The 26,749-nt window shown below is 44.3% G+C and overlaps 1 protein-coding gene across 1 annotated transcript in view; it reads left to right on the plus strand.

Annotated features, from left to right (window-relative positions):
• Window positions 1-19,466, plus strand: part of LOC126235491 (acid sphingomyelinase-like phosphodiesterase 3a) — a 513,776-nt gene extending 494,310 nt beyond the window's left edge. The window contains exons 8-9 of the mRNA XM_049944243.1: window positions 12,637-12,749; window positions 19,221-19,466. Coding sequence (XP_049800200.1) covers window positions 12,637-12,749; window positions 19,221-19,466 — 359 coding nt within the window. The remainder of the gene's footprint in view (window positions 1-12,636; window positions 12,750-19,220) is intronic.
• Window positions 19,467-26,749: the final 7,283 nt, after the last annotated feature.

Below are 26,749 nucleotides of genomic sequence, written 5' to 3' on the forward strand. Positions count from 1 at the left end.
TTTCCGGAGATCCTCTAACTTAAAAAACCGCCCAGTCCAAGCCACACAGCCCCTGCTACCCGTGTAGCCACCTCCTGCGTATAGTCGAGGAATCTGCAGCCTACACGGTCGCAGAACCGTCTGAGCCTCTGATTCAGACCCTCCACTCGGCTCTGTACCAGAGGTCCTTAATCGGTCCTGTCGACTATGCTGCAAATGGTCAGCTCTGCTTTCATCTAGCAAGCAAGACTGGCAGCCTTTACCATTTCTGTCTGCCGCTCGAAACCAGATAGAATCTCTTCTGATCCAAAGTGACGCATATCATTGGTACCGACGTGAGCAACCACCTACAGTTATCAGCAACCTGTGCTCTTCATCGCATCCGGGATAACCCTTTCCACGTCTGCAATGACTTCACGTAATATGCACACGGAGTGCACATTGGTTTTCTTACCCTTCTTGTCAGCCAAGTTTCTAAGGGGCCCCATAATGCGCCTAATGTTGGAGCTCCCAACTACTAATAATCCCACCCTCTATGACTGCCCGGATCTTGCAGGCTAAGGGGTATCCTCTAAAACAGGACAGGCGACAGTATCTGGCTCAGCATCTTGATGCTATACATTGCAACTACCGACGTTGTTCTCGATCCAGATGTCCATGGAAGGAACACTTCTGACGTCATCGTACAGGTTATGTTTGATTGACCTCTGCAGTGAGTGGTGGAGCTGGGCTACTAGTGGTCAGGAAGGCCATTAGCTATCCGCCCTGTTCGTTGTTGCAGCGGTGGGGTGGGTATGTATCCGGTGGATGACCGGGTGTCCAGGCATAAAAAAATATACTGTCAGAATACTTTTATTGCGAACGAAATATAAAACAGTGGTGATGCCAGAAAGCTGTCAGCGCCCCAAACGGGCATGCTGGCATCTGTTAGAGAAGAGTGCTAGGAGCAGCAAACAGCCTCCCCGTGCGTCGTCGCCTCACCCAGCCGGCTACCAGGTTATGTGGTTAGCAGTGTGCGGTTTAGTGCTGTATCAGCTGCCAGGCTGTCGGTCGGGGCTACGTTACTGCAGATTCTGCAAAGTCGGTCTCGTTAGCTGGGCAGAAGCGCGACACAGTGCGTGATGCGTAATGGTGTGCAGAGTCGAACCGTGGGCGCCAGTACGGACTGTAGCCAACAATTTGCACACACAGGGCGATGGAAGCTGGCAGTTAAGTAGCGCAGACACGGCCTGCGGACACCGGGGGTAGGCTGTCTGCAGTAGACGGAAGTTAGCCCGCAGATCGTCCTCAGGCTGGAAGGCAGCAAGTCAGCAATATTCAGACTCAGAGTTTCAAAAAAATGGTTCAAATGGCTCTGAGCACTATGGGACTCAACTGCTGAGGTCATTAGTCCCCTAGAACTTAGAACTAGTTAAACCTAACTAACCTAAGGACATCACACACATCCATGCCCGAGGCAGGATTCGAACCTGCGACCGTAGCGGTCTCGCGGTTCCAGACTGCAGCGCCAGAACCGCGCGGCCACTTCGGCCGGCAGACTCAGAGTTTCAGCTAGCGAATGGCATCTAGAAGCGACAGCTGATGATCCATTTCTGAACGTTGATCGGAATAGACTCTCCTCATAACCTGCTCCTGGTGGTGACTGAACCTGCCTGTTAAAAATAGACAGTATTCATGTGCTCCTGTCCAATCGCTATTTCTTAAACGTCCACGCATTACCTACAGGCTTGATCCTCGGGCCCAGTCCTTACGCAATGTCAGCGGTACTGCAGCGCACGAGTACTGCAATTTCGCTTTCAGGAGACCTGTGTGGCGGCTTCCTCAGTGTCAGCAAAGTCTGAATTCGGTCTAGCGGAAGAATATCTACCACTAAGGTTCCGAGCGCCACCACGCTATGACGTCTGAGTCGCTCAAGGGGGGCTGTGGGCGGAAAAGTTTATTGAAGTAACTAAATATTACAGTTTTGAACATGCCTGTTATTCGGCAACCATGTACTAGTTTAACTTGCGATTAAACAGCCAACCGGTTGCAAATAAAAGATGAATGCAATGACCGAGCTTTACTCCCACCAGTACCTCGTCTCCTACTTTCAAAACTTCACAGAAGTTCTCCTGCCAATCTTGCAGAACTAGCACTCCTGGACGAAAGGATATTGCGGAGACATGGCTTAGCCACAGCCTGGGGAATGATTCCAGAATGAGATTTTCACTCTGCAGCGGAGTGTGCGCTGATATGAAACTTCCAGGCAAATTAAAACTGTGTGCCAGACCGAGACTCGAACTCGGGACCTTTGCCTTTTGCTAGCAAGTGCTCTACTAACTGAGCTACCCAAGCACGACTCACGCCCCTTTCTCACAGCTTGACTTCCACCTGTACCACATATCAGCGCACACTCCGCTGCAGAGTAAAAATCCCGTTCTGGACACTGATCTAGGTTTCGACACCTACTAGTGGTGTCTTCATCAGAATGAAATGTTGCTAAATCGTAAAATTACAATGCTAAAAAGCATTAGTCAGAATTTGGAGTAGCTATCCTCAAGTCAAAAGTAAAATAAAAGTGCTACCTTTTACCACGTGCGTCCAGCTGGGAACATCAGACTTACGATTTAGCAGCATTTCATTCTGAAGAAGGCATCGCTAGTAGGGGTCGAAACCTAGATCAATGTACCTACCTTTTATGTGCAACCGGTTGGCTGTTTGAATATTAAATAAACTGAGGGGGAGGGACATGGACATAGGAAAGAAAAAAGACTATTGATGTCAGTGGCACCGTGACTTTATGTGGAATCAGCGGACGCGAGTGAAAATGTGTGCCGGACAGGGATCCATACACGGGATCTCCTTGTTACTAGGCAGTTGCGTTAACCACTGGGCCATTTAGATACAACGTTTATCGCAATTGCGCGGACTATTACGGCACATCACCTGGCTGACTCACTTTCCCACCTAATGTCACATATCCGCCGCCCCCTCCCCCATCCAAGTCTTCCATGCCTGCTACTTTGAGATTCCCACAGGAGGTCTAAGATAATTGTGCATCCACACTGAAGGTGGTGGATTCATTGTCCACCAAAGTGAATAAATTATATGAATGCGACCACGCAATGCTGTAGAGGTAACTAAAGTCAGTTAATAATGTCTTCTGGTCTACTTTGTGTACAAGTTTTTAGACATCACAAGCAGATGTTCGGTAAACGAAATATTCATGCGTAAAGAATGTGAGACTACACATAAATACACATATTCAAAATAGAAGCAATAGACAAGATATCCGTGATAGATGTACACAAAATCATTTGTTTATATTTCAGTACCTATTAGGGTATATAACTTTATTTGACCAACAGATGTACACAAAATCATTTGTTTATATTTCAGTACCTATTAGGGTATATAACTTTATTTGACCAACACTGAACACCCAGCTTAAACATTTTTATGCATGTTGATACAGTTCAATGTGGGCACCTTTTCTAGCTCGCCAGGTATCGAAACGGTACTCCACTTCTCGCCTGATATCTCACAACAAGGTTTGGGGTAATTTTAAGGAGAAACACATTGAAGGTGGATCCACAAATTTCGACATTTGTTATTTCGTGGAATACATTTTACTGATTATCAACATTTATTATGATTACAAATTAAAAAACTTCTCAAAAATTAATAACAACGCTCACAATAATTTAAAGAACTCGAACATGGTCAATTCATTAATGAAACACCTTAAAAATTTATACCAGTAAGTAAGGGGCTTAAAACCAGGAATATGCATAAGTCCCAAAATACAACTAAGAGGTCACACCTATTAGATGTGATTGGAACCTTGTTCAACAATCTGGGTTTTACCAGTAAAATGAATTACAAATGACTGCCATTAAAGATCTTAATAAGTCCCAAGAACTGATAAACTTTACACAATTAGACACGCCCATGCCACAGATTGCGACTGTTGAGAAACACCTATCAGTTTACAAACATTAATAACATCCTTTAAACATAAGATACACGATCCCTCAAAATACAAGAACAGCTGAAATGACATACAATTTAAATGTTACTCTCAGTTGGCACGCACCAGCAGAAACATTGACAATGACCCTTAAATAGTCGGCCGGTATGGCCGAGCGGTTGTAGGGGCTACAGTCTGGAACCGCGCGACCGCTACGGTCGCAGGTTCGAATCCTGCCTCGGGCATGGATGTGTGTGATGTCCTTAGGTTAGTTAGATTTGAGAAGTTCTAAATTTTGGGGGACTGATGACCTCATCACTTAAGTCCCCTAGTGCTCAGAGCCATTTTTAGCCAACCCTTAAATAAATATGAAGCTGCCCAAAATATAACGAAAGATAGTAAATTGCAGCAGATGGCTATGACAACCAACCGGCAACAAGGGGGCAAATTTGACAATGAACAGAGTTATCTTATTACTGTAGACAACAAGGAAAATATCAACAGTTCATACTCATAAGTAAAGGGCTAGGAAACGTAACATTCTCGAAAACTATCAAAAGGGCTGCATTGCATAACAAGTAGTTAAAGAGCAAATATAGTGACAAGGAACATGCAGAACACGCTTCAAAGCTTATGTGCTTGCTGAATTCACAATATTGAATAGATCAAGAGTTTCGGAATTATTTGGTGACACTCCGCTGTGGCACGTGTGAAATGATAAAATTTATTTAACTTGAGCCAACACGAGGCAGCTGGTAGATACGCCTCATCGCGGGCCAACATAGACGTCATAGGCTGCAGCACAAAGGAAACGCGTGTCTGCTCCGGGCCCAGGCAACAGGAAAGCGTCGTCTGCTGCCAGAATTACCCTTCCAACACACATCAGGAGGGAACAGTAATCTGCCCAATTAAGGCACCGAACGAGAATGTCTAGTATGTAGGCAATATTAACTTATTCTAGTATTTGTATACATATACAGGTTACAAGTTTAACGCTCGTTAAAGTTTCCTGAAAATTAACAACGTAATATAAGGAAAAAGAGGCGCTTCTCCTTTGGCAAAGACCGTGTCACAATTTCAATTTCATCAATTCAATTTACAAAAGAGAATGCTCGTACACTTGCTCAGAATATGGCCACGAACAACAAATAATTATCAGTTACACTCGCCGATGAACACCCATATAATCACTAGGAGGTGCGTTAATATGACAGGTCTAATTCCACATTAACACAGATGTGGCCTTAGGATAACAAATACCAATAAATAAAATAACACTTAACTCCTCTCAGGTGTGAAGGAGCCGCTGCTTCCAGGATTCCAAGCAGGGGTGTTATTGCCTCCAGTCCGAAAACGTTACCTTCCAGGTACCGTAAAATTTAAGCCTGCAAAGTTGGCTGAGTACTTCCTGAGCAAGTTGCACGTGGCATCCGCTGATCTTCCCACAACTCGCCGCTATCAGTCCTTAATCCAAGCGGCAAAGTTTGCCTCCAAACTATTTAACCCCTCGCAGCTTCTCAAGGTCTGTACCAGACAGCAGGAGTCGCCCAATACCAATAACTTGCCAGCTACGTACACCCCAGGTAACTGTTAGGACCACGGTCCGCCAAACCCAACAACACGCCCTAGCCCTGGCATATGACCAGGATCGATATCGGCTGTACAAGTAGTTAGTGGCGTCAGGCCTATCTAATAGTGGCGTCAGGCCTATCTAAACTAAAGCCACGCCTCCCCACTCCAGGAAGAGGCAGTGAGGTCAACTAACCAGCTTGACTGAGGTGGACTCTGAAGCCATTGGCAGTGGTTAATTCCTTGACCAGAAAGTTAACTGGCACCAGAACATTGACAGTGGAACACTGGCCTGTAAAGCTTGAGATGAATTTACCAAGTCAAACTTCACCTTGTGCTCACCCAGCGTAATTTCTAACAAAGATGTTATCCCCTACCTTTCCCTGAAAGGGACATCTACGCTTGTTATAGCGCTTTGCCTGCCGACGATGGGCCGATTCGATATTGTTCCTAGCCCATTACCAGTTTCCCTTCAGGGCATCAGGAGTGACAGATGGGGGCAGAAGGTCATTAATATTCCATGATTTAGATACTGGAGAATTGAGGGGATAAGACAACGTAATGGTGGCTAGAACCACATTCGATGCTTTGTGCTGAGCGGAATAAATGCAAAGATGAGCCAAGGGAGGGCAGATCCCATTTACTCGGGGACTTATTGTGGTACACAATGAAGGCCAACTTAGGCTTACGGTGCACTCATTCGACAAAGGACGCCTGAGGATGATATGACTAGGGGCCTGATGACCTCAGAAGTTAAGTCCCATAGTGCTCAGAGCCATTTGAACCATTTTTGATGATATGACTTGGTAGTGATGTGCTTAATGGCGTTGCGAAAACAAAACTGTTTCAATTGCTTAGAAACTAATGCCCCAGAGCGTTATCGCTCACGAGAACCTTAGTAGGCCCAAACCAGGAGAAGATGTTGGCCAGTCGTCGAACACTGATAGCGGTTGTAGCCCCTTGGCTAAGAACGAGCCAAACAAATTCGGGAAATGGCGTCAACGACCACAAAGACATAACGGTTTCCTTTCTTACGATGGGGAAGGGATCACACAAAATCAATAAAGATTTTATCCGTATGGTACTGTTCGTGCTGAGATTGTAATAGCCCCATCGGCAGGTTGTTATGAGGTTCCCCCCTTCAACACGGTCGCATCCATCAACCAGTCGACTGATATCCCCGTACAATGACGACCAGGTGAGGTGAGTTCGTATCTTCGCCAAGGTCTTGCACAGGCCCAAAAGGTCGCCCACCAACGAACTGCAGAAGTAATGACAGATGGAGGGGACTAACTCAAACCTGAATTTCCTAAGTTTGCCCACTTGTTTCTGCACAATATTCCATTCTGCATTGAAAACCTCGGCACCTCCTCCCCGGACAACAACTACCTCCTAATCGGTCAGCACAAACGGGCCCGGTTCTGCTTAATTTTAAGATCATCAAATAATTAGGGCACTTCGCTCAGAAAAGTACAAGCGAGATCATTGGAACCAAGGGCTCTATGTCTCTCAGTGGTATCTTCCTACTGAAATATGCAGCTGAGCGCGTCGGCTACCTGATTGTCGAAACCTTTAATGTGGCGCACCTTAAAATGAAACGCCGAAATCCAGACCACTTCTTCGCGACTCTACTCGTTTTCCTCGGTCTGGCCGGATCCACTTAGAGCATGAATATCGGTCTTTAAGTTGAACTCCCTATGTTCCAGACAGAACTGGAATTTTCCTAGGGCGAACAGTGCGGCCAATGCCTCACATTCATACACGAAATAATTCAACTTGGGGCCAGACAGCCTCCTTGACGCCTCTTCGACCTTGATGCTCACCAATAAAAAATAAATAAACACTTAACACCGCCCAGGTGTGAAGGAGCCGTGACTTCCAGAATTTCAAGCAGGGGTGTTATTGCCTCCAATCCGTACAGATGATCTTCCAGGTACCGAAAAATTTTGGGTTGCAGAGTTGGCCGGGAACTTGTTGAACGTGTTGCACGCGACGTCCGCTGCTATTCCCACAAATCCTAGCTATCAATCCTTAATCTAGTTGGAAAAGTTTGCCTCAGTTTAACCTCTAGCGGCTTCTGGAAACCCATAGTGGACAGAAGGAGTTCCCAAAACCAATAGCTCTCCAGCCACGTGCTCTCCAGCTAACTGCTACTACCACGGCCCGTCAAACGCAACAACACACTCCTCGATCACAGACCCTAACCCTGGCATATGACCGGGTTCGATGTCGGCTGTACAAGTAGTTAGTGGCGCCAGTGGAGTGGTATGCCTTCGAAACTTAAAGCCACCACGGCTCACAGCCACATTTTCATAAAAGTGACAGGTTTTATGCCCTCTACTGAGGAATAGCTCCATTGTATCAAATTTAACAGAACTCTGCCCTTATTTCTGTAAACTATTTGCTTGATAAACTCACATGGACTGAAATCCATCGGAGTCAGATTGGGAGACCGAGAGGCCAGGCAATGCGAAATCCCAATCCCCATCCGATCCAACGCCCAGGAAACATCTCATGGAGAAATTTGGTAACATTCCCTTGATAGTGGAATGGGGCACCATCCTGTTGGAAGATGACATTGGGAGGCATCTGCGGAGCTGCATAGTTCGCAAACATGTCGAGACAGATGTATGCGCCATGTGACTCAGCACTGTTCATGAAATGGTGACGATCACATTTTTGAAAGTGTCTATATAGATTTCGTATTTACTCATCAACATAAAATATCGAGTTATTTCTTTACGCGCATTTATTTGCGTAGGCCTCAGTCCAGACCCCCGGTACAATATTTAATCAACGACTTGTAATATGGTTTTGGAACATATCTCCTACTTATACGCTCATGTTCGGCGACTAGAGATAGGACATTCACACTCACAGGACATGTACATTAATATGTTCTGCAGAAATGATCAACGTTTTAACCATGTCGGCCTGCTTGTTCAAGGTCAACATCGGCGGACCACCATCTAATGGTAAAACGTGCCTGCGGCTCTCGTTGTCGCTATAAATTGAACGTAAAGAATTAGTATGACTTGAGCAGACGTGCAAAATGCCCCGCAGACGCATGCGTGAACTATACATTCAAATCAGTGAGTTTAAAAGAGTGCGCATGTACATCTACATCTACATCCATACTCCGCAAAACCACCTGACGGTGTGTGGTGGAGGGTACCTTGAGTACCTCTATCGGTTCTCCCTTCTATTCCAGTCTCGTATTGTTCGTGGAAAGAAGGATTGTCGGTATGCTTCTGTGTGGGCTCTAAGCTCTCTGATTTTATCCTTATGGTCTCTTCGCGAGATAAACGTAGGAGAGAGCAATATACTGCTTCACTCTCTGGTGAAGGTATGTTCGCGAAACTTTAACAAAAGCCCGTACCGAGCTACTGAGCGTCTCTCCTGCAGAGTCTTCCACTGGAGTTTATCTATCATCTCCGTAAAGCTTTCGCGATTGCTAAATGATCCTGTAACGAAGCGTGCTGTTCTTCTTTGGATCTTCTCTATCTCTTCTATCAACCCTATCTGTTACGGATCCCACACTGCTGAGCAGTATTCAAGCAATGGGCGAACAAGCGTACTGTAACCTACTTCCTTTGTTTTCGAACTGCATTTCCTTAGGATTCTTCCAATGAATCTCAGTCTGGCATCTGCTTTACCGACGATCAACTTTATATGATCACTCCATTTTAAATCCCTCCTAATGCGTGCTCGCAGATAATTTATGGAATTAACTGCTTCCAGTTGCTGACCTGCTATATTGTAGCTAAATGATAAGGGATCTTTCTTTCTATGTATTCGCAGCACATTACACTTGAGATTCAATCGCCATTCCCAGCAGCATGCGTCAATTCGCTGCAGATCCTGCGGCATTTGAGTACAATTTTCCATTGTTACAACGTCTCGATATACCACAGCATCATCCGCAAAAAGTCTCAGTGAACTTCCGATCTCATCGACAAGGTCATTTATGTATATTGTGAATAGCAACGGTCCAACGCAGTAGCGGCAAGAGAGAATTAGGCACATCCCGCCTGGAAATTGCTGCTCGTATGGGACGAAGTTTTTCGGCAGTGCTACGGGTGTGTGCAGAGTGGTTCACGGAAGGCCGTAGAACACGACGAGATGGGCCAGGTTGCACCATCCAGACCACCCCCGGGAAGATCGACACCTCATCCGAATGGCATTGCAGGACAGATTTGCGTCGTTCCTCCGCTCTGCCGCCAACAGTGGAACACATCGTACACCGTCAGGGGTGACAGTCCGTTGCCTTTTTTTACGGTCTGAGTCTTTTTATACATTTGGTGAATATGCAGAATTATTCTAGACTGCAGTGGTGTGTGGATCGACGTCACTGGAGATAAGAATAGCATCAGATAGAGTTTCTATTTGTTTGAAAATAGTGGCCGAATTTTGGTTCGCAGCAGACAGGGGTAGCGGCATCACAGCGACTGCATTCGTACAAGACATACAGCGCTAACTCAGGGCCTTATGGTGAGCTGTGCTATTGGGTACAACCATAAATCACAGTTGGTATGTGTCCAGTTGACTGTGACAAATGTGACCTACATGAATTACGTCCTGTGACCCGTAGCCATACGCTTTCTGCACAAAACCCCAGACACCATTTTTCAGCAATACAATGCATGACCACATTTTGCTGTACGAACACGTGCTTTCTTGGTGTCACAGGATGTGAGCCTTTTGCCCTGGTCCGCCAGATCACCAGACTTGTCGCCAATCGAAAATGTGCGGGATACTGTGAACAACGGCCGCAGTGCTGTGACTCAGTGCCAACCACCATAGATCAACTTTGGAACCAGGTGAATGCACTTTGGATGGCTACATCACAGGACGCCATTCACGCCTTATACGCTTCGATGCCATCACGCATTGAACAAGTTATCATGGCACATGGCGGAACCTTTGCCTACTAGGTAACAGGATACATGCGAAAAGAGGTGACTCAAGTGCTCATAATTTCCGCAGAACATGCTAAGTTCCATGCCCTGTGAATATCAACCTGCTATCTCTAGTCATTGAAGGTGTTTTGACATCTCTGAAAATGAATGTACAACAGGGTATCGCATAATGATGCAATAAGAATTCAGGAAACATCGTTGTTGAGAAGTACAGCTGTACGTCTGCTCGCACGACGTATACACTTCACACTTCACCTGTCTGTATTTTCTAAACAATTGTTGCTCGCAGTGGTATCCTTATGAGACAACATTAACGAAAGACGTCGGAAACGTTGAAAAAGTAAGCCTTGCTTTTTGTATCACAAAATACGGGAGAAACTGTCTCGAATATGGTAAGCGACTAAAAATTTAAATTAATATCTTTCACTTCAGGCAGACCAGACATTGTAGTGCTCCCACTTACTTAGGGACAAAGGACAGTTGAGGTAAAAATGAAAAAAGCTTGGAAAGACATGTTCATTCTTCCCAACTGCTGACTGATAGCGCAGCGGTGAAAACATAGATTGAAAGTGGTTTCTTGGACTCTTATACAAAGCATTTAAATGTGAACGGTAGAGTAATCACGTAGATGTAATCGAAGAAACAATGCATTTATAAAATTTGTGCCGCACAGGGTAGCCGCGAGGTCTGAGGCTCCCCCCGTCGGAGGTTCGAGCCCTCCCTCGGGAATGGGTATTTGTGTTGTCCTTAGCGTAAGTTCGTTTAAGTTACATTAAGTAGTGCATAAGCTCAGGGAACGATGATGTCAGCAGTTTGGTCCCATAAAAGCTTACCACAAAATTCCAAATTATACAGTTTGTGATATTTATTACGTTTGAAACACCGAGGTGTACTTGGGAGCTAATCACGCTTATAAAGAACAAACAGAATGTTCAGGATTACAATAGGCCGTGTGAGACAGTTCTGAAAGTAAATCGGATTGGGATGGCTCAAGTTACGCATCGATCACTGCAAATTGCTATGTCATCAGGTGCCGAAGCGGTCTACGACAAGGAGATGGACGATTTTACCCTGAAATATTTATAGAGATGATTGGTGAACCTTGGTTTATTGAAATAGAGCTCTCGCCAAATACTGTCTACGTCTGAAAGGTTAGTAACGTGAAAATACCGAAATAACCAGTAAGACTACTTATTATGTGATTGCTCATTCCCAGACGAGACTACGCTTCCTGTAGTGCTAGGAACAGACATGGAGATCATGAGGTAACAATGATGTTCCTCTGACGCGCATCATATAGTTACCTCAGTAGAAGATATCAGATGTTGTATTGACGTGACGGACATTACAAGCTGCACAGGAAACATAAATTTTAATTTTAAAAGCGGAAATTAGTGTAATGTTGCAGCTTCGGCAAAGGGTGTTGTAAGACAACGTAATACCCAGAAAATACGAGCGCTTGCTGAAAAGTAATGCCTCCGATTTCTTATGTGAAAACTCTTAAAGTTTCTTAAATAAAACAAAACATCTTAATCTTCATTCTCATGTCTACATATTTGCAGCTGTCTGCCGCTAGAGGTCTCCGAATTTTAGCGTGTAACATGACGGTGTGTAACCTAGCTATGTCGGTACGTGAGAAACAGCGTGTTCCGATCGAGTTTGAAGAGTTCATCCGCAGATGGAGCACTCTTGTCTTCAACATGACATGGCTGGACCATAAACTGACACATGCATGATAATACTGCAAAGGGTTTCTCTAAAACTGACCCCCAGTTAGGCAACAGCTTCGGTACCACTTGCGCCTCTTTGGTGCGTACTTAAAAAATTTAAATGTAAAGAGACATTGAAACCCTGTTATATGATTGGCGCTCTAGTGCCTGAGGGTATGCAAACCCTTCGACACACCTTCCAAGCGGCTATCTTCACACAACGCGCTACAGCAGCATCGGAGCGTAATTCAAGTGCTCAAAAGGCATAAATACCCTTTCTTACTTCGTATCACGTTCAGATTTTGCTTTCCACCATTACAGAGGAAGGTTTATAGATGATGGTTTCTCATAACTACATCTTAATTTAGTTTACGTCGTGGAACTTTACATGCTGTTGTTAACTGCGACAATCGTCTGGGTACCGCTGAACTCCCAACGATAGTCGCCAAGCTTAATGCAGCTACAGTGATGGCGAGGCGGGCATGATGAAGGGGACTGTCTTGGTCAACAGGTGTTCCCGTGTCGTGGATTATGGTGGCTCCGGCCGTCTCTCCTCGCAGGGGCCACGGCTCGGCGACCAACCCAGGGCTTCGCCTCTACAAGTTCGACACCGACACGGGGAAGGTGAGTTGCTGCTGTGCCGCTGTCGTGGTTTCCGTTCTATTTTATTTCATTTTTAATAACACAATGTAGGACGCAGTTTGGTAGAAACAGTACCAATACAAAACACTGAAGGGACAATACGAAAGAGTGTAGTCAAACTCTCTGGCAGGTTACAATTATGTGCAGGCCCGGTATTTGAACTTGGGTTCTTCGTCTTTCGTGACGAAGGGCCCTACCGACTGAGCTATGTGTTATTTTATGTTTTTAACTTTCTTTTTATTTATTTATTTTAAGTAAAGCTCATACCTTTACTTCTACCAGTACCACTTCTCCTACCTTCCAAAAATTCGCAGACGTCTACCTGGTTGCGTTATGGGAGTAGCACTCTTGGAAAAAGGATATTGTCGGGAAAGGGCTTAGAACCAGCCTGGAAGATAGTTACCGGAATTCATTTACGGTCCACTGTAGAGTGTGCGCTGATTTGAAACTTTCTGGCACATTAAAACTAAGTGAATTGGGCTTTTTGTGAAGTTTTGGAAGTAGGAGGAGAAACTATGAGTCCTGATCGAATAACCCGGACGGGAGAGAACTTGCCCGCAAAACACAAAGATCCAGACTCGAGTCTCGTTACAACAGACAGTTATAATCTGTTGAAATAGTTCACGGCTGAACTGCCGGATGTTAGTGTTTAACGAGTACAATATTTCGGCAAACTACCACGTTCCCATCATCAGGTACCTGAAGAATCGCAGTTTTAATTTGTTATGGAAGTGTAAGATAGGTACACACTCCACTTCAGAGTCAAAATTTTATTTTGGAAACACTGAGAATGTCTGACATATATTCTTACTTCGTTTAGTGAATTGAAATAAATTCGAAGTTCTTTGTTTGAATTCGTACGGGTGCAGGTGTAGATTGGGGGGATCATACTATTATTTCGACAGTAGCTAAATGTGCTTTATAGTAAGGAGGCCTGAAGTAAAATTTCTAAGACTAGCGTTTGAGTGAAGAAAGAATCGTGCATGCATATATAGACAGACAACATAAATATATAAATGGTATAATATAATAATTTTAGCGGAAAGGAAAAGAGGGTACAATAAATAACCTAATGATATCGTTTTTGCACAGAGGGATTTGAAAGACTGGTTACTTTTAATCGAGAATGGTGTTATCACACACAAGCTTATGCTTTCGACTCTGCATAATAATAACCTAATGATATCGTTTTTGCACAGAGGGATTTGAAAGACTGGTTACTTTTAATCGAGAATGGTGTTATCACACACAAGCTTATGCTTTCGACTCTGCATAATAAATCATGGAGTCTTCTAAAAAATTTCTCAATTTCCTATAAATACGAATTACCTTGAGCGGTTGACACAGTGACTTGGGTTTCAACTCTGAGAATGTGTTCCAGAGTTATGCATCGATCACATCCACGAGACCCAAAAATTTTAACAAAATGACTATTTTGGCGCTGTTAGGTCATCTGGCACTCACCTAACTCCTAGACACTTTGTAGTACGACTTTGGTTTTTCAGAGTGACGGGGAGCTGTATTGATGGATAAAATCGTACCCTATGGAAAAGACATCGTCATCCGTCAGTAGATGCTTACATTTTTGGTATGAGATTCACCTAAATGATGATTCCGTACATATTCTGATGCAACCAAAAGCCACGACTGGTGCTTGAGCTTTTCAAAATGATTAATTAGTCACAACAGTGCCACGCAAGTATTTCGCTGCAATTAAATTACTCCTACACAATCGAAACGACATTCGCTCTCCTTTTACTTGCGGTTAATGTCGAACGAGATACCGGACTCGTTTACATCTGAAAGATCGTGTAAGGCGTGGCAATCGACAGTCATCCATTGCATATAACAGTGTCGTATTGGTAGGATAATAGCTGAGACACAGAGCGTGGAAGATGAGGTAATCTGTAATAATAAAATGTACGCAACAATGTTGCAATAGCAAGCCGATGGTGGAGGCAAGAATTAACATTAGCGCAATTACGAATCTACACCTCCATTACAATGATCTTTACCTGGCTCCAAAGCCTAGGCATTAGGATGGCCTAACTTTCTTATTTGTATTCTGTTACAACTGAGAACTGCTTTTTTTGTTTTTGTTTTTTTTTTTTTTTTTTTTTTTTTGTTCCATTTGACGAATCATCTCCCATTACAGCTCCGTGACGAGAGACAGGTTTCGCCGAAGCCCGTAAGGATCCAGAATAATTGCATCCACTGTAACCACGCTAGATAGCAAAATTACATACAGTAGTAATGATTGAACCAATGGTGCAAAAAGTGGATTCAGCTTCTCTTGAGGCGTGTGCACAAACATTAACCCTCGCTATAAACTATATCCGAAAATTGATGTCTCAGTAGATATGACTTTTCACAATAAGGGTCGTAGTCAATGTTTTAGGTTCAGGACCCTACATACACATCAGCATCTCTTTAAAATACATGTAGTGAGTAAAAGTCGAGAACATTTATTCAAATTTGCATTTTTTTAAATATTTCCCCTCTTTGCCACAAAGTAAGACCCCCGTTTGTAGGGAGTATGCGTTGCTGGAAATACGTTGCCATTTCTAAGAGTGTGCGTATAGATATTTCCAAGTTCTGGGTCCCACTTACACATCTGTACATCTTTAAAATAGATGTTGTTAATATAAGCCAACAACAGTTAAGAAATTTTTAAAATTTTTCGTAGGGTTGGCACATACTAGCCTCCAAACTACAGCTTGTAATACACCTTACTGAAAATACGTAGGTACTGAGACGGTTAAGAAAGACATATACAGGGTGAATCACATAGAGCTTGCACCACAAATATTGACGTGCTGTTTCCACATATTGGATAGCCAGTAAGGTGCTCATATTTGTTGCCTTTAAACAGATTGTAACAATACTTATAAAATGTATTTTTGTGCATACAAACACTTTTTAAATCTACCAATACCTATTGACACTAACACACTGAAAGATGCGTAAATTACAATGTCAATAGTTTTTATTGCAGGATTCTAGTACGAGTCGTTTACGAGATATCATTTTGGAAGTTTCTACACTGACATTTGTTTTTTCTCTATAACCCGTAAAGTTGCTATATACGATGTTGTTATGTTTGCTTACAGTATGCTTGTGTGTTATTTGAATGCATTACGACTTGCTTGTCAGTTAATGTGTGACACCTCAAGCTGTAGTTCGTGAGTGGACAACGGTATTTACCAGTGTAGAATAAGTTGACTTGCTCATGGTCTATGGAGACTGTAGGAAGAATACAGTTCTTTCTTGTATAATGTAGGAGGCAACATATCTAATAAACGTCAATCATCTCAGCAGTTATTTACCAAACTCTTCAGGCAGTTACGTGAAGAGTGATAGTGTAATACCTAGACGACGTAACAGAATGAAAAAAATGACGACAGGAGAGTGAGAAATAAATGTTATAGCTGCTGTTGCAGCTGATTTGCATGTTATCTCCCATGAAAATGTATGAGGAGGTGGTATAAGTCAGGCAAGTGTCCTATGCATTCTCCGTCGACGTAGGTTCAACCCTCATCCCATATCTCTCCATCAAGAGTTGCGAAGATACGATTATGAGACTCGTGTTAACTTTTGTACATATGAATTAAGAGATAATACTCCGGATACATCATGTATCTCGTTTAGTGATGAAGCCACATTTACCCATCATGGCAGGGAAAACCGCCTAAACACGAACTGCTTGTCTGTTGACAGTACTCGTTGGCTTCGTCAGGTGGAAATTCAGCGTTCATGAAAAGTGTCATGGTGAACCATCAGGTCGTATGACCGTTTTTGGTAGACGGAACACTTATCGCACACAAGTATAGCAGTGTCCTAATAGATCATCTTCCAATGATGCTGTAAGACTACCCGCTAAAGACTAGGAGGAACCTGTGGTACCAACCTGAGGCTGTCATAGAATACGAAATACTACAGCATATCTTCGCGTATTGTTTCCAAATCGTTGTATTGGACGCAGAGGACCTGTACCCTGCCCACCCATTCTCTGGATTTGGCTCCTGTAGACTTTACTCTGTGAGGAAAGCTTAAAGACGCTGTCTACAAAGGCCGTACCAACGACATCCGATGAAATGCAACGACGTACTATTGCAGCCTGCGCGGACATCTCCGATCACATTCTGTCATATTTGCAGCAGTACTTCCGTATCAGACTGGAAGCGTCTATTGTCGTTACTGGTTGTCGTTTCGAATGCAACCTGTGATGGTCAACTGTCTCTTTACTGGTCAGGATCCACGTAATTAGTGTATACACTTGTGTTGTTCTTAGCTTAGTGTTACCATAGGTCTTGTAAAAGTGTCGGTGTGTGATCATTTGAAAATACGATACCTGGTAAGCGATTCGCACTGAGTACTGCAGTGAAGACCATTGACAATCTGATTTACCCTCTTTTAGTTTGTTAATGTCACTAGGCAGTGTTACATTTAAAAAAGGGTATGTAAGGACGAAAATAGACTTTCTAAGTACACACATCAAGAAACGTTTTGCATCACCCCGGTTCCGATAACTCCTAAAGATAGACGTCGACTGTGGATATTGTATCACAGACACAGTCCCTTCGACTGTTCAAAGATGTCACTAAACCCGCCCAAAGATGTAAACAACCATGCATGAGCAGAACCCATTAGACGGAGGGGCTACGACAGCAGATCAGTTCCCGCCATTCCACAAGGAAGGAGGTACACCGTGGGTGTTGTCTGTAGTTCAGCCATGCCTAGACGGTCAATACCGCGGTTCGATCGCGTACTTCAACTATGCCTAGACAGTCAATACTGCGGTTCGATCGCGTCCGCATTGATACTTCGTGCCAGGAAGGGCTCTCAGTAAGGGAAGTGTCTATGCAACTCGGAGTGAACCAAAGCGATGTTGTTCGGAAATGGAGGAGATACAGAGAGACAGGAACTGTCGATGACGTGCCTCTCTTAGGCCAACCAAGGGTTACTACTGCAGTGGATGACCGACACCTACGGATTATGGCTCAGAGGAATCCTGGCAGCAACACCACCATGTTGAATAATGCTTTTCGTGCAGCCACAGGATGTGTTACGACTCAAACTGTGCGCAATAGGCTGCATCATGGGCAACCACGAGACCACGCAGCGTGGTACAGATGGACTCAACAACATGCCGAATGGGCTGCTCAGGATTGCCATCACGTTCTCTTCACTGATGAGTATCGCATATGACTTCAACCAGACAGTCATCAGAGACGTGTTTGGAGACAACCCGGTCAGGCTGAACGCCTTAGACACACTGTCAGACGAGTGCAAAAAGGTGGAGGTTTCCTAATGTTTTGGATTGGCATTACGTGGGGCCGACGTACGCCGCGGGTGGTCATGGAAGCCACCGTGACGGCTGTGCGATACATTAATGCCATCCTCCGACCGATAGTGCAACCATGTCGGCAGCATATTGGCGAGGCATTCCTCTTCATGGACGACAATGCGCGCCCCCATCGTGCACATTTTGTGAATGGCTTCCTTCAGGTTAACGACATCGCTCGACTAGAGTGGCCAGCATATTCTCCAGTCATGAACCCTATTGAACACGCCTTGGATAGATTGAAAAGGGCTGTTTGTGGGTGACGTGACCCACCAACCACTCTGAGGGATTTACGCTGAATCGCTGTTGAGTATTCGGACAATCTGGAAAAATAGTACCTTGATGAACTTGTGGACAGTATGCCACGAAGAATACAGGCATGCACCAATAGGACGAGCTGTATTCTACTGGTGTGTATAGCAACCTTGACCACCACCTCTGAAGGTCTTGTTGTATGGTGGTACAACATGCAATGTGTCGTTTTCATGAGCAATAAAAAGGGCTGAAATGATGTTTATGTTGATCTGTATTCCAATTTTTTGTACAGGTTCCGGAACTCGGAACTGAGGTGATGCAGACTTCTGTTGATGTGTGTATTATTACAATCTGTTTATTGGCCAAAAACACGAGCCCCCGTCCTCTAAACCATTCTGCGAAAACCGCACATCAATAGCACTTTCCATTACCGCAATATTTACCGTACAAGTTTTAGGTGGTTCACTCTGTGTATTCCACTACATTCCAATGTACTATAGTGAATACGAAATTTTAAAGAATAGCTGTGTATATCACAAGAGTGAATTATTCTTTATAGTTGCATGAATCAGTATGAGACATCGTATGTATATTAGTATTATTGTAGTCCACATGGATTAGACATAGAGGGAAAAGTGAATTTTAGCATTTCCTAGAATTACGGTGACTGTCATCCATTGCACCTGCCCAAGACGCACAAACACCCATCGATAGAAAAGCACAGTATTAAATACAGAGGTGATAGGCAGCACTGATTGCTTCCTAGACTTGCAGGTGGTTGTTAAACGACATCTCCGGAAGCAGATACGCCTCGCGTGAGACCACCACACTACTAAGTAGACTGCGCATTGCAGGTGTTGGACTACGCACAGTACTTCCTGGACCTGCAGCAAGTGGCGGCGCGGGAGGCGTTGGTTCAGCAGCAGCAACAGCAGCAGCAGCACCAGCACCACCACCACCACACGCCACACGCCGACGAATGGCAGCTCGAGTACAACTTCACTTCCTACTACGGCGTCCACGAGATCTCGCCGGAGGCTCTCGCTGGCCTCGCCGAGGCCTTCCCGGACCCAGCACGTGCCAAACTAGCCAACAAGTAAGCCCAGACGTCCGTGCACACGGTGTTCCCCCACGTGCAGGTTTTACTACTGCACAACGGCAACAATTAATGAAACGTAAAGCAACAAAGACGTAACGGCGCTGCTTCTAGTCTGGTCGTTTTTCCAATAATTTTGATTTATTATTATTATTGTTATTATTACATTTCATTTCCTATCGTTAAAGGTAAAGTAGGCTGTTCGAGCACTGATCCACTGTAGAGTCTCTGACTTCTCAGCCAAATACCAGGCGAGTCTTACAACTAAGTAGAACGTTGGTCAGAAATTGGGGATCCGAATTTTTTGTTTCTAATCATCAGTCTTCTGACTAGTCTGATGCAGCCCGCCACGAATTGCCATTCTGTACCAACCTATTTATGTCAAACTAGCAATAGCAGACTACGTCCTCCATTACTTGCTGGATGCATTCCAATCCCTGCCTTCCCCTATAGGTTTTACACTCTACACCAACCTCTATTACCATGGTGTTGTTCATTGACGTCTTAACATATGCCCTATCATCCTGTTTCTGCTTTTCGTCATTGTTTACCAAATATTCCTTTCCCCGCCGATTCCACAGAGAACCGATTCTAAAGAGAACCTCATTGCTCATCTTATCAGACCATCTAATTTTCCACATCTTAAATGCTTCAGTTCTCTACTGATCAGGTTTTCTCACAACCCATATTTCACTACCATATATCACTATACTCCAGACGCACGTTTTCAGAAATTTTTTTCCTGAAATTAAGGTTTATGTTTGATGTTGTTGTTGTTGGTGTTGTGGTCTTCAATCCAGAGACAGGTTTGGTTCAGCTCTCCATGCTACTCCATCCTGTGCAAGCTTCTTCATCTCCCAGTACCTACTGCAACCTACTTCCTTCTGTATCTGTTTAGTGTATTCATCACTTGGTCTCCTTCTACAAGTTTTACCCTCCACGCTGCCCTCCAATGCTAAATTTGTGCTCCCTTGATGCCTCAGAACATACCGTACCAACCGGTCCCTTCTTCTTGTCAAGTTGTGCCACAAACTCCTCTTCTCCCCAATTCTATTCAATACGTCCTCATTAGTCATATGAACTACCCAACTAATCTTCAGCATTCTTCTGTAGCACCACATTTCAAAAGCTTCTATTCTCTTCTTGTCCAAACTATTTATCGTCCATGTTTCACTTCCATACATGGCTACACTCTATATAAATACTTTCAGAAACGACTTCTTGACACTTAAATCTATAATCGATGTTAACATATTTCTCTTCTTCAGAAATGCTTTCCTTGCCATTGCCAGACTACATTTTATATCTTCTCTACTTCGACCATCATCAGTTATTTTGCTCCCCAAATAGCAAAATTCTGTTACTACTTTAAGTGTCTCATTTCCTAATGTAATTCCCTCAGCATGTTTGATACTGGTAGAATTCACTTGGCCAGGAATGCTCTATTTCCAAGTGCTGCTCTCCTTTTCATATCTTCTTTGCACCATCCACTATGAGTTATGTTGCTCCCTAGGAAGCAGAATTCTCTAACTTCATTTACATCCTGACATGACGTTAAATTTCTCGCTTTTCTCATTTCTTCTCCTTCTCATAATTTCCGTCTTTCTTCGATTTACTCCCAATCAATATGCTCTATTTATTAGACCGTTCATTCCATTCAACCAATCCAGTAATATTTCTTCTTTCTACTGAGGATAGCAATGTCATCAGCGAATTTTATCACTGATACGTACCCATTCACCAAGAATTCTAACCTTACTCTTATCCGGCTTTACGTTGGTTCATAGAGTTATTGGATCTTCTCCTGAGGGATATCTTTCATAATTCTGACTAACTGGCGTGTTACATCGTCACAATTCCGAGCTGGTTGGAGGGCCCTGCCCGTAATGCTCCAAACGTTCTCAACTGGGGAGAGATCCGGTGACCTTGCTGGCCAACGCAAGGTTCGGCAAGCACGCAGACAAGCAGCAGAAAATCTCTCCATGTGCGGCCGGGCATTTTCTTTGCTGAATTTTAAGTCCAGGATGACTTGCTACGGCGGGCAATAAAGCAGGGCGTAGAATATCGTCGACGTACCGCTTTGCTGTAAGGGTGCCTAGGGAGACAAACATAAGGGCCCTGCTTGAAAAGAAATGGCAGACCATAACATCACTTCTTGTTGTCTGGTCGTATAGTTGGCCACATTTAGGCTGGTATCCCATCGCTGTCCGAGGCCTCTCCAGACTTGCTTCGGTCTGCAATCTCACTGATAAGACTAGAACTGTCTTTATTAATGAGTCCCGCTTAGAACTGAGCTCCCATGACTAGCGAGGACGTGTCTAGAGACACCCCGAAAAGAGGTGGGATAACAACCCGACTGTCGCCTATCATACGTTTTTACAACGAGGAGTGATGATCTGGGGTGCCATTTCTTTTCACATCGGTCATCCATAACATGCCTATAGTGCAGCAATACGTCAAGGGTTTGCATTTCAGCAAGATAATGTCCGTCCGCATACGGCGAGAGCTAGTACAGCTTGTCTTCGTGCGAGTCTCCGGATCTCTCCCCAATTGAGTACGTTTGGAATATTATGGGCAAGACCCCATGGCCATCACGGGATGTTGAAGATGCATGGCTTCAATTTGACAGAGTTGGGCACGATATTGCTCACGAGGAGACCCGACAATCCTGTCAATCAATGTGAAGCCGAACAACCGCTCGCATAAGGGCCTAAGGTGGACCAACAACCCTTTACTGACTTGCTTGATTTGTGGCGCTCTTTCTCTCGAATAAATCACTCAATTTTTCAGAAACTGCAATCATTTGTTTGTCAGCACATGTACATCACTGCCCCCGCTTTCCATCCAATTAGGGTAACTCCTCTTAGAATATTTTTCTTAATTATATTTTTCTTAGAGATTCTTCCAGCAATGACCCATTGAAGAAAAAGGACTCTTCAGCCAAATACTCAGAGAGGTGATAGTGGGGAAGACGGAATCCCATTTTGGAACATTTGGGAGAAGATTTACAATCGCCTTACAACAAAAGAAAAACCCCACAAAAACCCTGGATAGTACCGGTGGATGGGAGGTACGTTTAATTTACTTCCTCAGCAAGAATATGAAGGCTGTTGAATGTGAATGTGTTTTGATTCATGTGTACACTAAGTATTGTTGTTTAGCATATGACTAATACTCATAATTCTCGGAAGATACTTACAGCTGCATACATAGACACTGTATCTTAATTAATGGCGTAAACGCATACAGTTGAAAGTAGAAGATACAAAAAGCGAAAGAGAATCAGTAAACATAGGTCCGCTAACTAACTGTTGACGAGATAACTGAGACTTTGTGGTTACTAGTTGCCACTGACATGATTCTGTGTAAGCACCGCGTGCTGATCCGTAGTGTAGTTTTTGTTTACATTTTCGAGACGTGGAATTGTAAACACAATGGATACGACAGTGGAGTACACATGTTTGAGTGGCACTCATGGCAGATGTTTGTGGAGCGTCAGTTGTCTTGTAGCAGTTTTGGTGGTAACACTGATCGTTAGGGAGTATGCGGGTATGCATTTCATGTATGTTAGGGCTAATGACAATGCACGAGAGGCTGTACGCTTGTACCAAGAAGGATACCTTGTCCAAAGCCACCAGTATCCTTTACAAGGGAGCATTATCGCGTCTGAGGAAGTGAGAGCTTTGCATATGCTGTGGGAGAGGGTAGGGCAGCACGAATTACACATGTACGTGAAGAAGTGGTGCTAGAAACAGATGAAAACTCTCCAGGCATCACGACAGGGACACTGGCCACACAAATGCCTCGAATTAAACATCGCAGTGTTTGGAGAAGAATGCATTGCAAAGCAGTGTACCCGTACCAACCCCAAAGTCTTAAGCGTCTTAGTGAGGCGGTCTTCGGTCCTACACTAACTCTCTGTCAGTGGATGAAACAACAAGCTGTTGGCAACCCTTCATTTCACAGTAAAATTTTATTTACAGATAAAGCAGAGTACACTCGTGATGGTGTATTTAATTATTAAAATTGTAGCAATTGGAGTCATCTAGGCTCCAACTCACAAGCTATACCTAATTCTCTTATTGAATGTGTGATTAATGGTACTAAATGGTCGTCTGATTGGCCGTGAATATTACCAAACAAACTCAATGGACGGAATTACCTTTGGTTTCTGCGGGATCCTTGTGCAGGATTACGTGAGGATGTTTCTTCAGAGTGACGCTATATCATATAATACATGCATGGTCGAGCAGCGGCACATTTTGATGCTATGGTGAAACCATATCTAATGCGCTGATATGTCAAAGCTAGACTGGGCGAGGAGGACCTGTAACATGCCCTTCAAGATCACCTGACCTGAACCCCATGGATTTCTGTGTTTGAGGCCACCTTATAGGTGTAGTGTAGGCCACGCCGGTTACACGGTTTAGGAATTGGAGCACAGACTCGTCAGTGCTTGTCAAGCATATCGAAACAGGCGTATTTGGGAGGACTCGAAACTCAATGCGTCGGCGGTACAGGCCTGCATTCGGGTATAGGGACGACACTTTGAACACCTCCGTTCATTACGAGTGCAGTTATGTCAGTTATGTTACTGTTGTCGCGCTGTTGTGATTCTTCAAGTTTTCCCGGCGTACTGAATATTCTATGAGGTTCTGGGATTCCAGCTGCATATTATTGATTTCTTACCACAATATTTCGGCTGACAACCGTTCATCCATCTTCAGGTGTTCGCCAATAGAGACTATGAGTTCGCGGTGTCGGCTTTATAGCAAACATTTGTTCAAAAAATGGTTCAAATGGCTCTGAGCACTATGGGACTCAACTGCTGAGGTCATTAGTCCCCTAGAACTTAGAACTAGTTAAACCTAACTAACCTAAGGACATCACAAACATCCATGCCCGAGGCAGGATTCGAACCTGCGACCGTAGCGGTCTTGCGGTTCCAGACTGCAGCGCCTTTAACCGCACGGCCACTTCGGCCGGCTAGCAAACATTTGTGCTGCGACGCATGTGCATAGGCGGCAATCAGAAGAGCGTTTTCCCTCAGAAGAAATTGAAGAGTTCAACGGGTCCCAAGCCTTGTCCAGTTGAAAAACCCCGTCACACATTATAAGAAAAAAAGAGAGAGAGAGAGAGAGAGAGAGAGAGAAAGAAAGAAAGAGAGCCTCCTGCTCTCGGCGAGATCCCTTTGGGACTTAAAAACCGTGACGATTTGAGTTCTTTAATTTATTCTGACAGAAAATATTTTATTCATGTGAGCATCTTGCGACATCTTACGTTTGTTTCTTGCCCCGTTACCAAGAGTGCCGCCAGAGGGCTTGCACGTAGTTTCACCTTTACGTATGCGCCTGCGCACCAAAAATGGAACACTATTTTCGTAGGTCGTGGATTTCGATAGAGGACGTTCCTGTGACGGCCGCCTATGTCCATGTGGTGCCGCGCCAATTTTTGCTATAAAGCCGACTGTCTGCAGTGGCGGACACCTGAAGATGGCTGAACGGTTGCCAGTCAAAATATTGTGGCTAGAAGTCACCAAGATCCGTCTGCCCCGAAACCTCTTAGGATATGTCGTCGTGCTCATCCAACAAACCTACACGTCTACAAAAGTATCGATAGTAATTTTTGTTAATGTGGTACAATATTCATATTTTTACCTAAATGGGATGACGCTTACGAAGAATCAAGTCAGTGGTGGTTAGTAAACACAAAGTCCCTATTAGGCCGCAAACCCTTGCTTTGGAGACCTATGTTTACTGAAACTATTTTTATTCTATTATCATGTACAATCAATTGCACACGGTTACGCCATTACATATGGTACAGCCTGCACATAAGAATAAGAAACGATGAACTTTCAAAGGTTACATATGTTTAATAACAATGTCCAGTTCTTCATTTCAGTGCACTGTCTCCAGTTTTGCTAACAGGAAATTCTATTCAATACGTGGTTATCCTCGAATCCAACACTAGCTGGCAATGCGACACACAGCTTGGTGTGCAGCTCTGCAGTCACAATGTGGATGGGGCAGCTCGTCCCACCGGTGGGAGCGTCTTTGCACCTGCCGTGGCCCTTTGGCATTCGATCCACGGCAGCCCAGGCCTAGTGTGATAGGCGAGATCCAGTTGGGAGAGCAACACCTGAGAAGACGTCGGCAATGGGGTCGGTGAGGAGCAGTAGCAATAATGAACCCGCGTAGTATCTGCTCAGGTGCAGAACTGCTACTGTTACTCACTGACCCTACCATTCTTCGGGAATTTTAAAACCCTCTGGAAACCATTCAGAGGCATCACGCACGGTAGGATGTCGTGAGCGCAGCGTTTTAAGATTATGGGCCTACTACTCTTTTGTGTATTGCTCTCAGTACAATAAAAAATGTCTTTAGAAAAATGCCACGAATGGCTGTTCTTACACGAACTTTCGACTCAAGAAATGAATTTTTGACGCAGTGTGACTACGTTTTAAAAATATATTCAAAAGTAGTTAGTACTTACCTTGCTACGACAGATTCTTATGGACACAAATGAATTTTATGATCACGGTTACATAATGTGATCAAAAGTATCCGGACACCCATAAAAACATACGTTTTTCATATTAGGTGCATTGTGCTCCACCTACTGCCAGGTACTCCACAGCGGCAACCTCAGTAGTCGTTAGACATCGTGAAGCAGAATGGGGCACTCCGCGGAACTCACAGACTTCGAACGTAGTCAGGTGATTGGGGGTCACTTATGTCACACTTGCGTCGCCGCCGACAGTTGAAGAGGGTCGTAATGTGTAATAGGCAGACATTTATCCAGACCATCTCACAGGAATTCCAAACTGCATCAGGATCCGTTGCAAGTACTGTGACAGTTAGGAGGAAGGTGAGAAAATTTGGATTTCATGGTCGAGCGGCTGCTCATAAGCCACACGTCACGCCGGTAAATGCCAAACGACGCCTCGCTTGGTGTAAGGAGCGTAAAAACTGGGCGATTGAACAGTGGAAAAACGTTGAGTGTAGTGACGAAACACGGTACACAATGTGGCGATCCCATGACTGGGTGCGGGTATGGAGAATGCCTGATGAACGTTATCTGCCAGCGTGTGTTATGGTGTGGTCGTGTTTTACATAGAAGGGACTTACCCCTTGTTCTTATGCCTGACACTACCACAGCACAGGCCTACATTGATGTTTTAAGCACCTTCTTGTTCCCACTGTTGAAGAAGAATTCAGGGATAGTGACTGCATCTTTCAACACGATCGAGCACCTGTTCATAATGCACGACCCGTGGTGGAGTGG

The sequence above is a fragment of the Schistocerca nitens genome, chromosome 1 (genome assembly GCF_023898315.1).
Source record: "Schistocerca nitens isolate TAMUIC-IGC-003100 chromosome 1, iqSchNite1.1, whole genome shotgun sequence".
NCBI classification, from domain to species: domain Eukaryota; kingdom Metazoa; phylum Arthropoda; class Insecta; order Orthoptera; family Acrididae; genus Schistocerca; species Schistocerca nitens.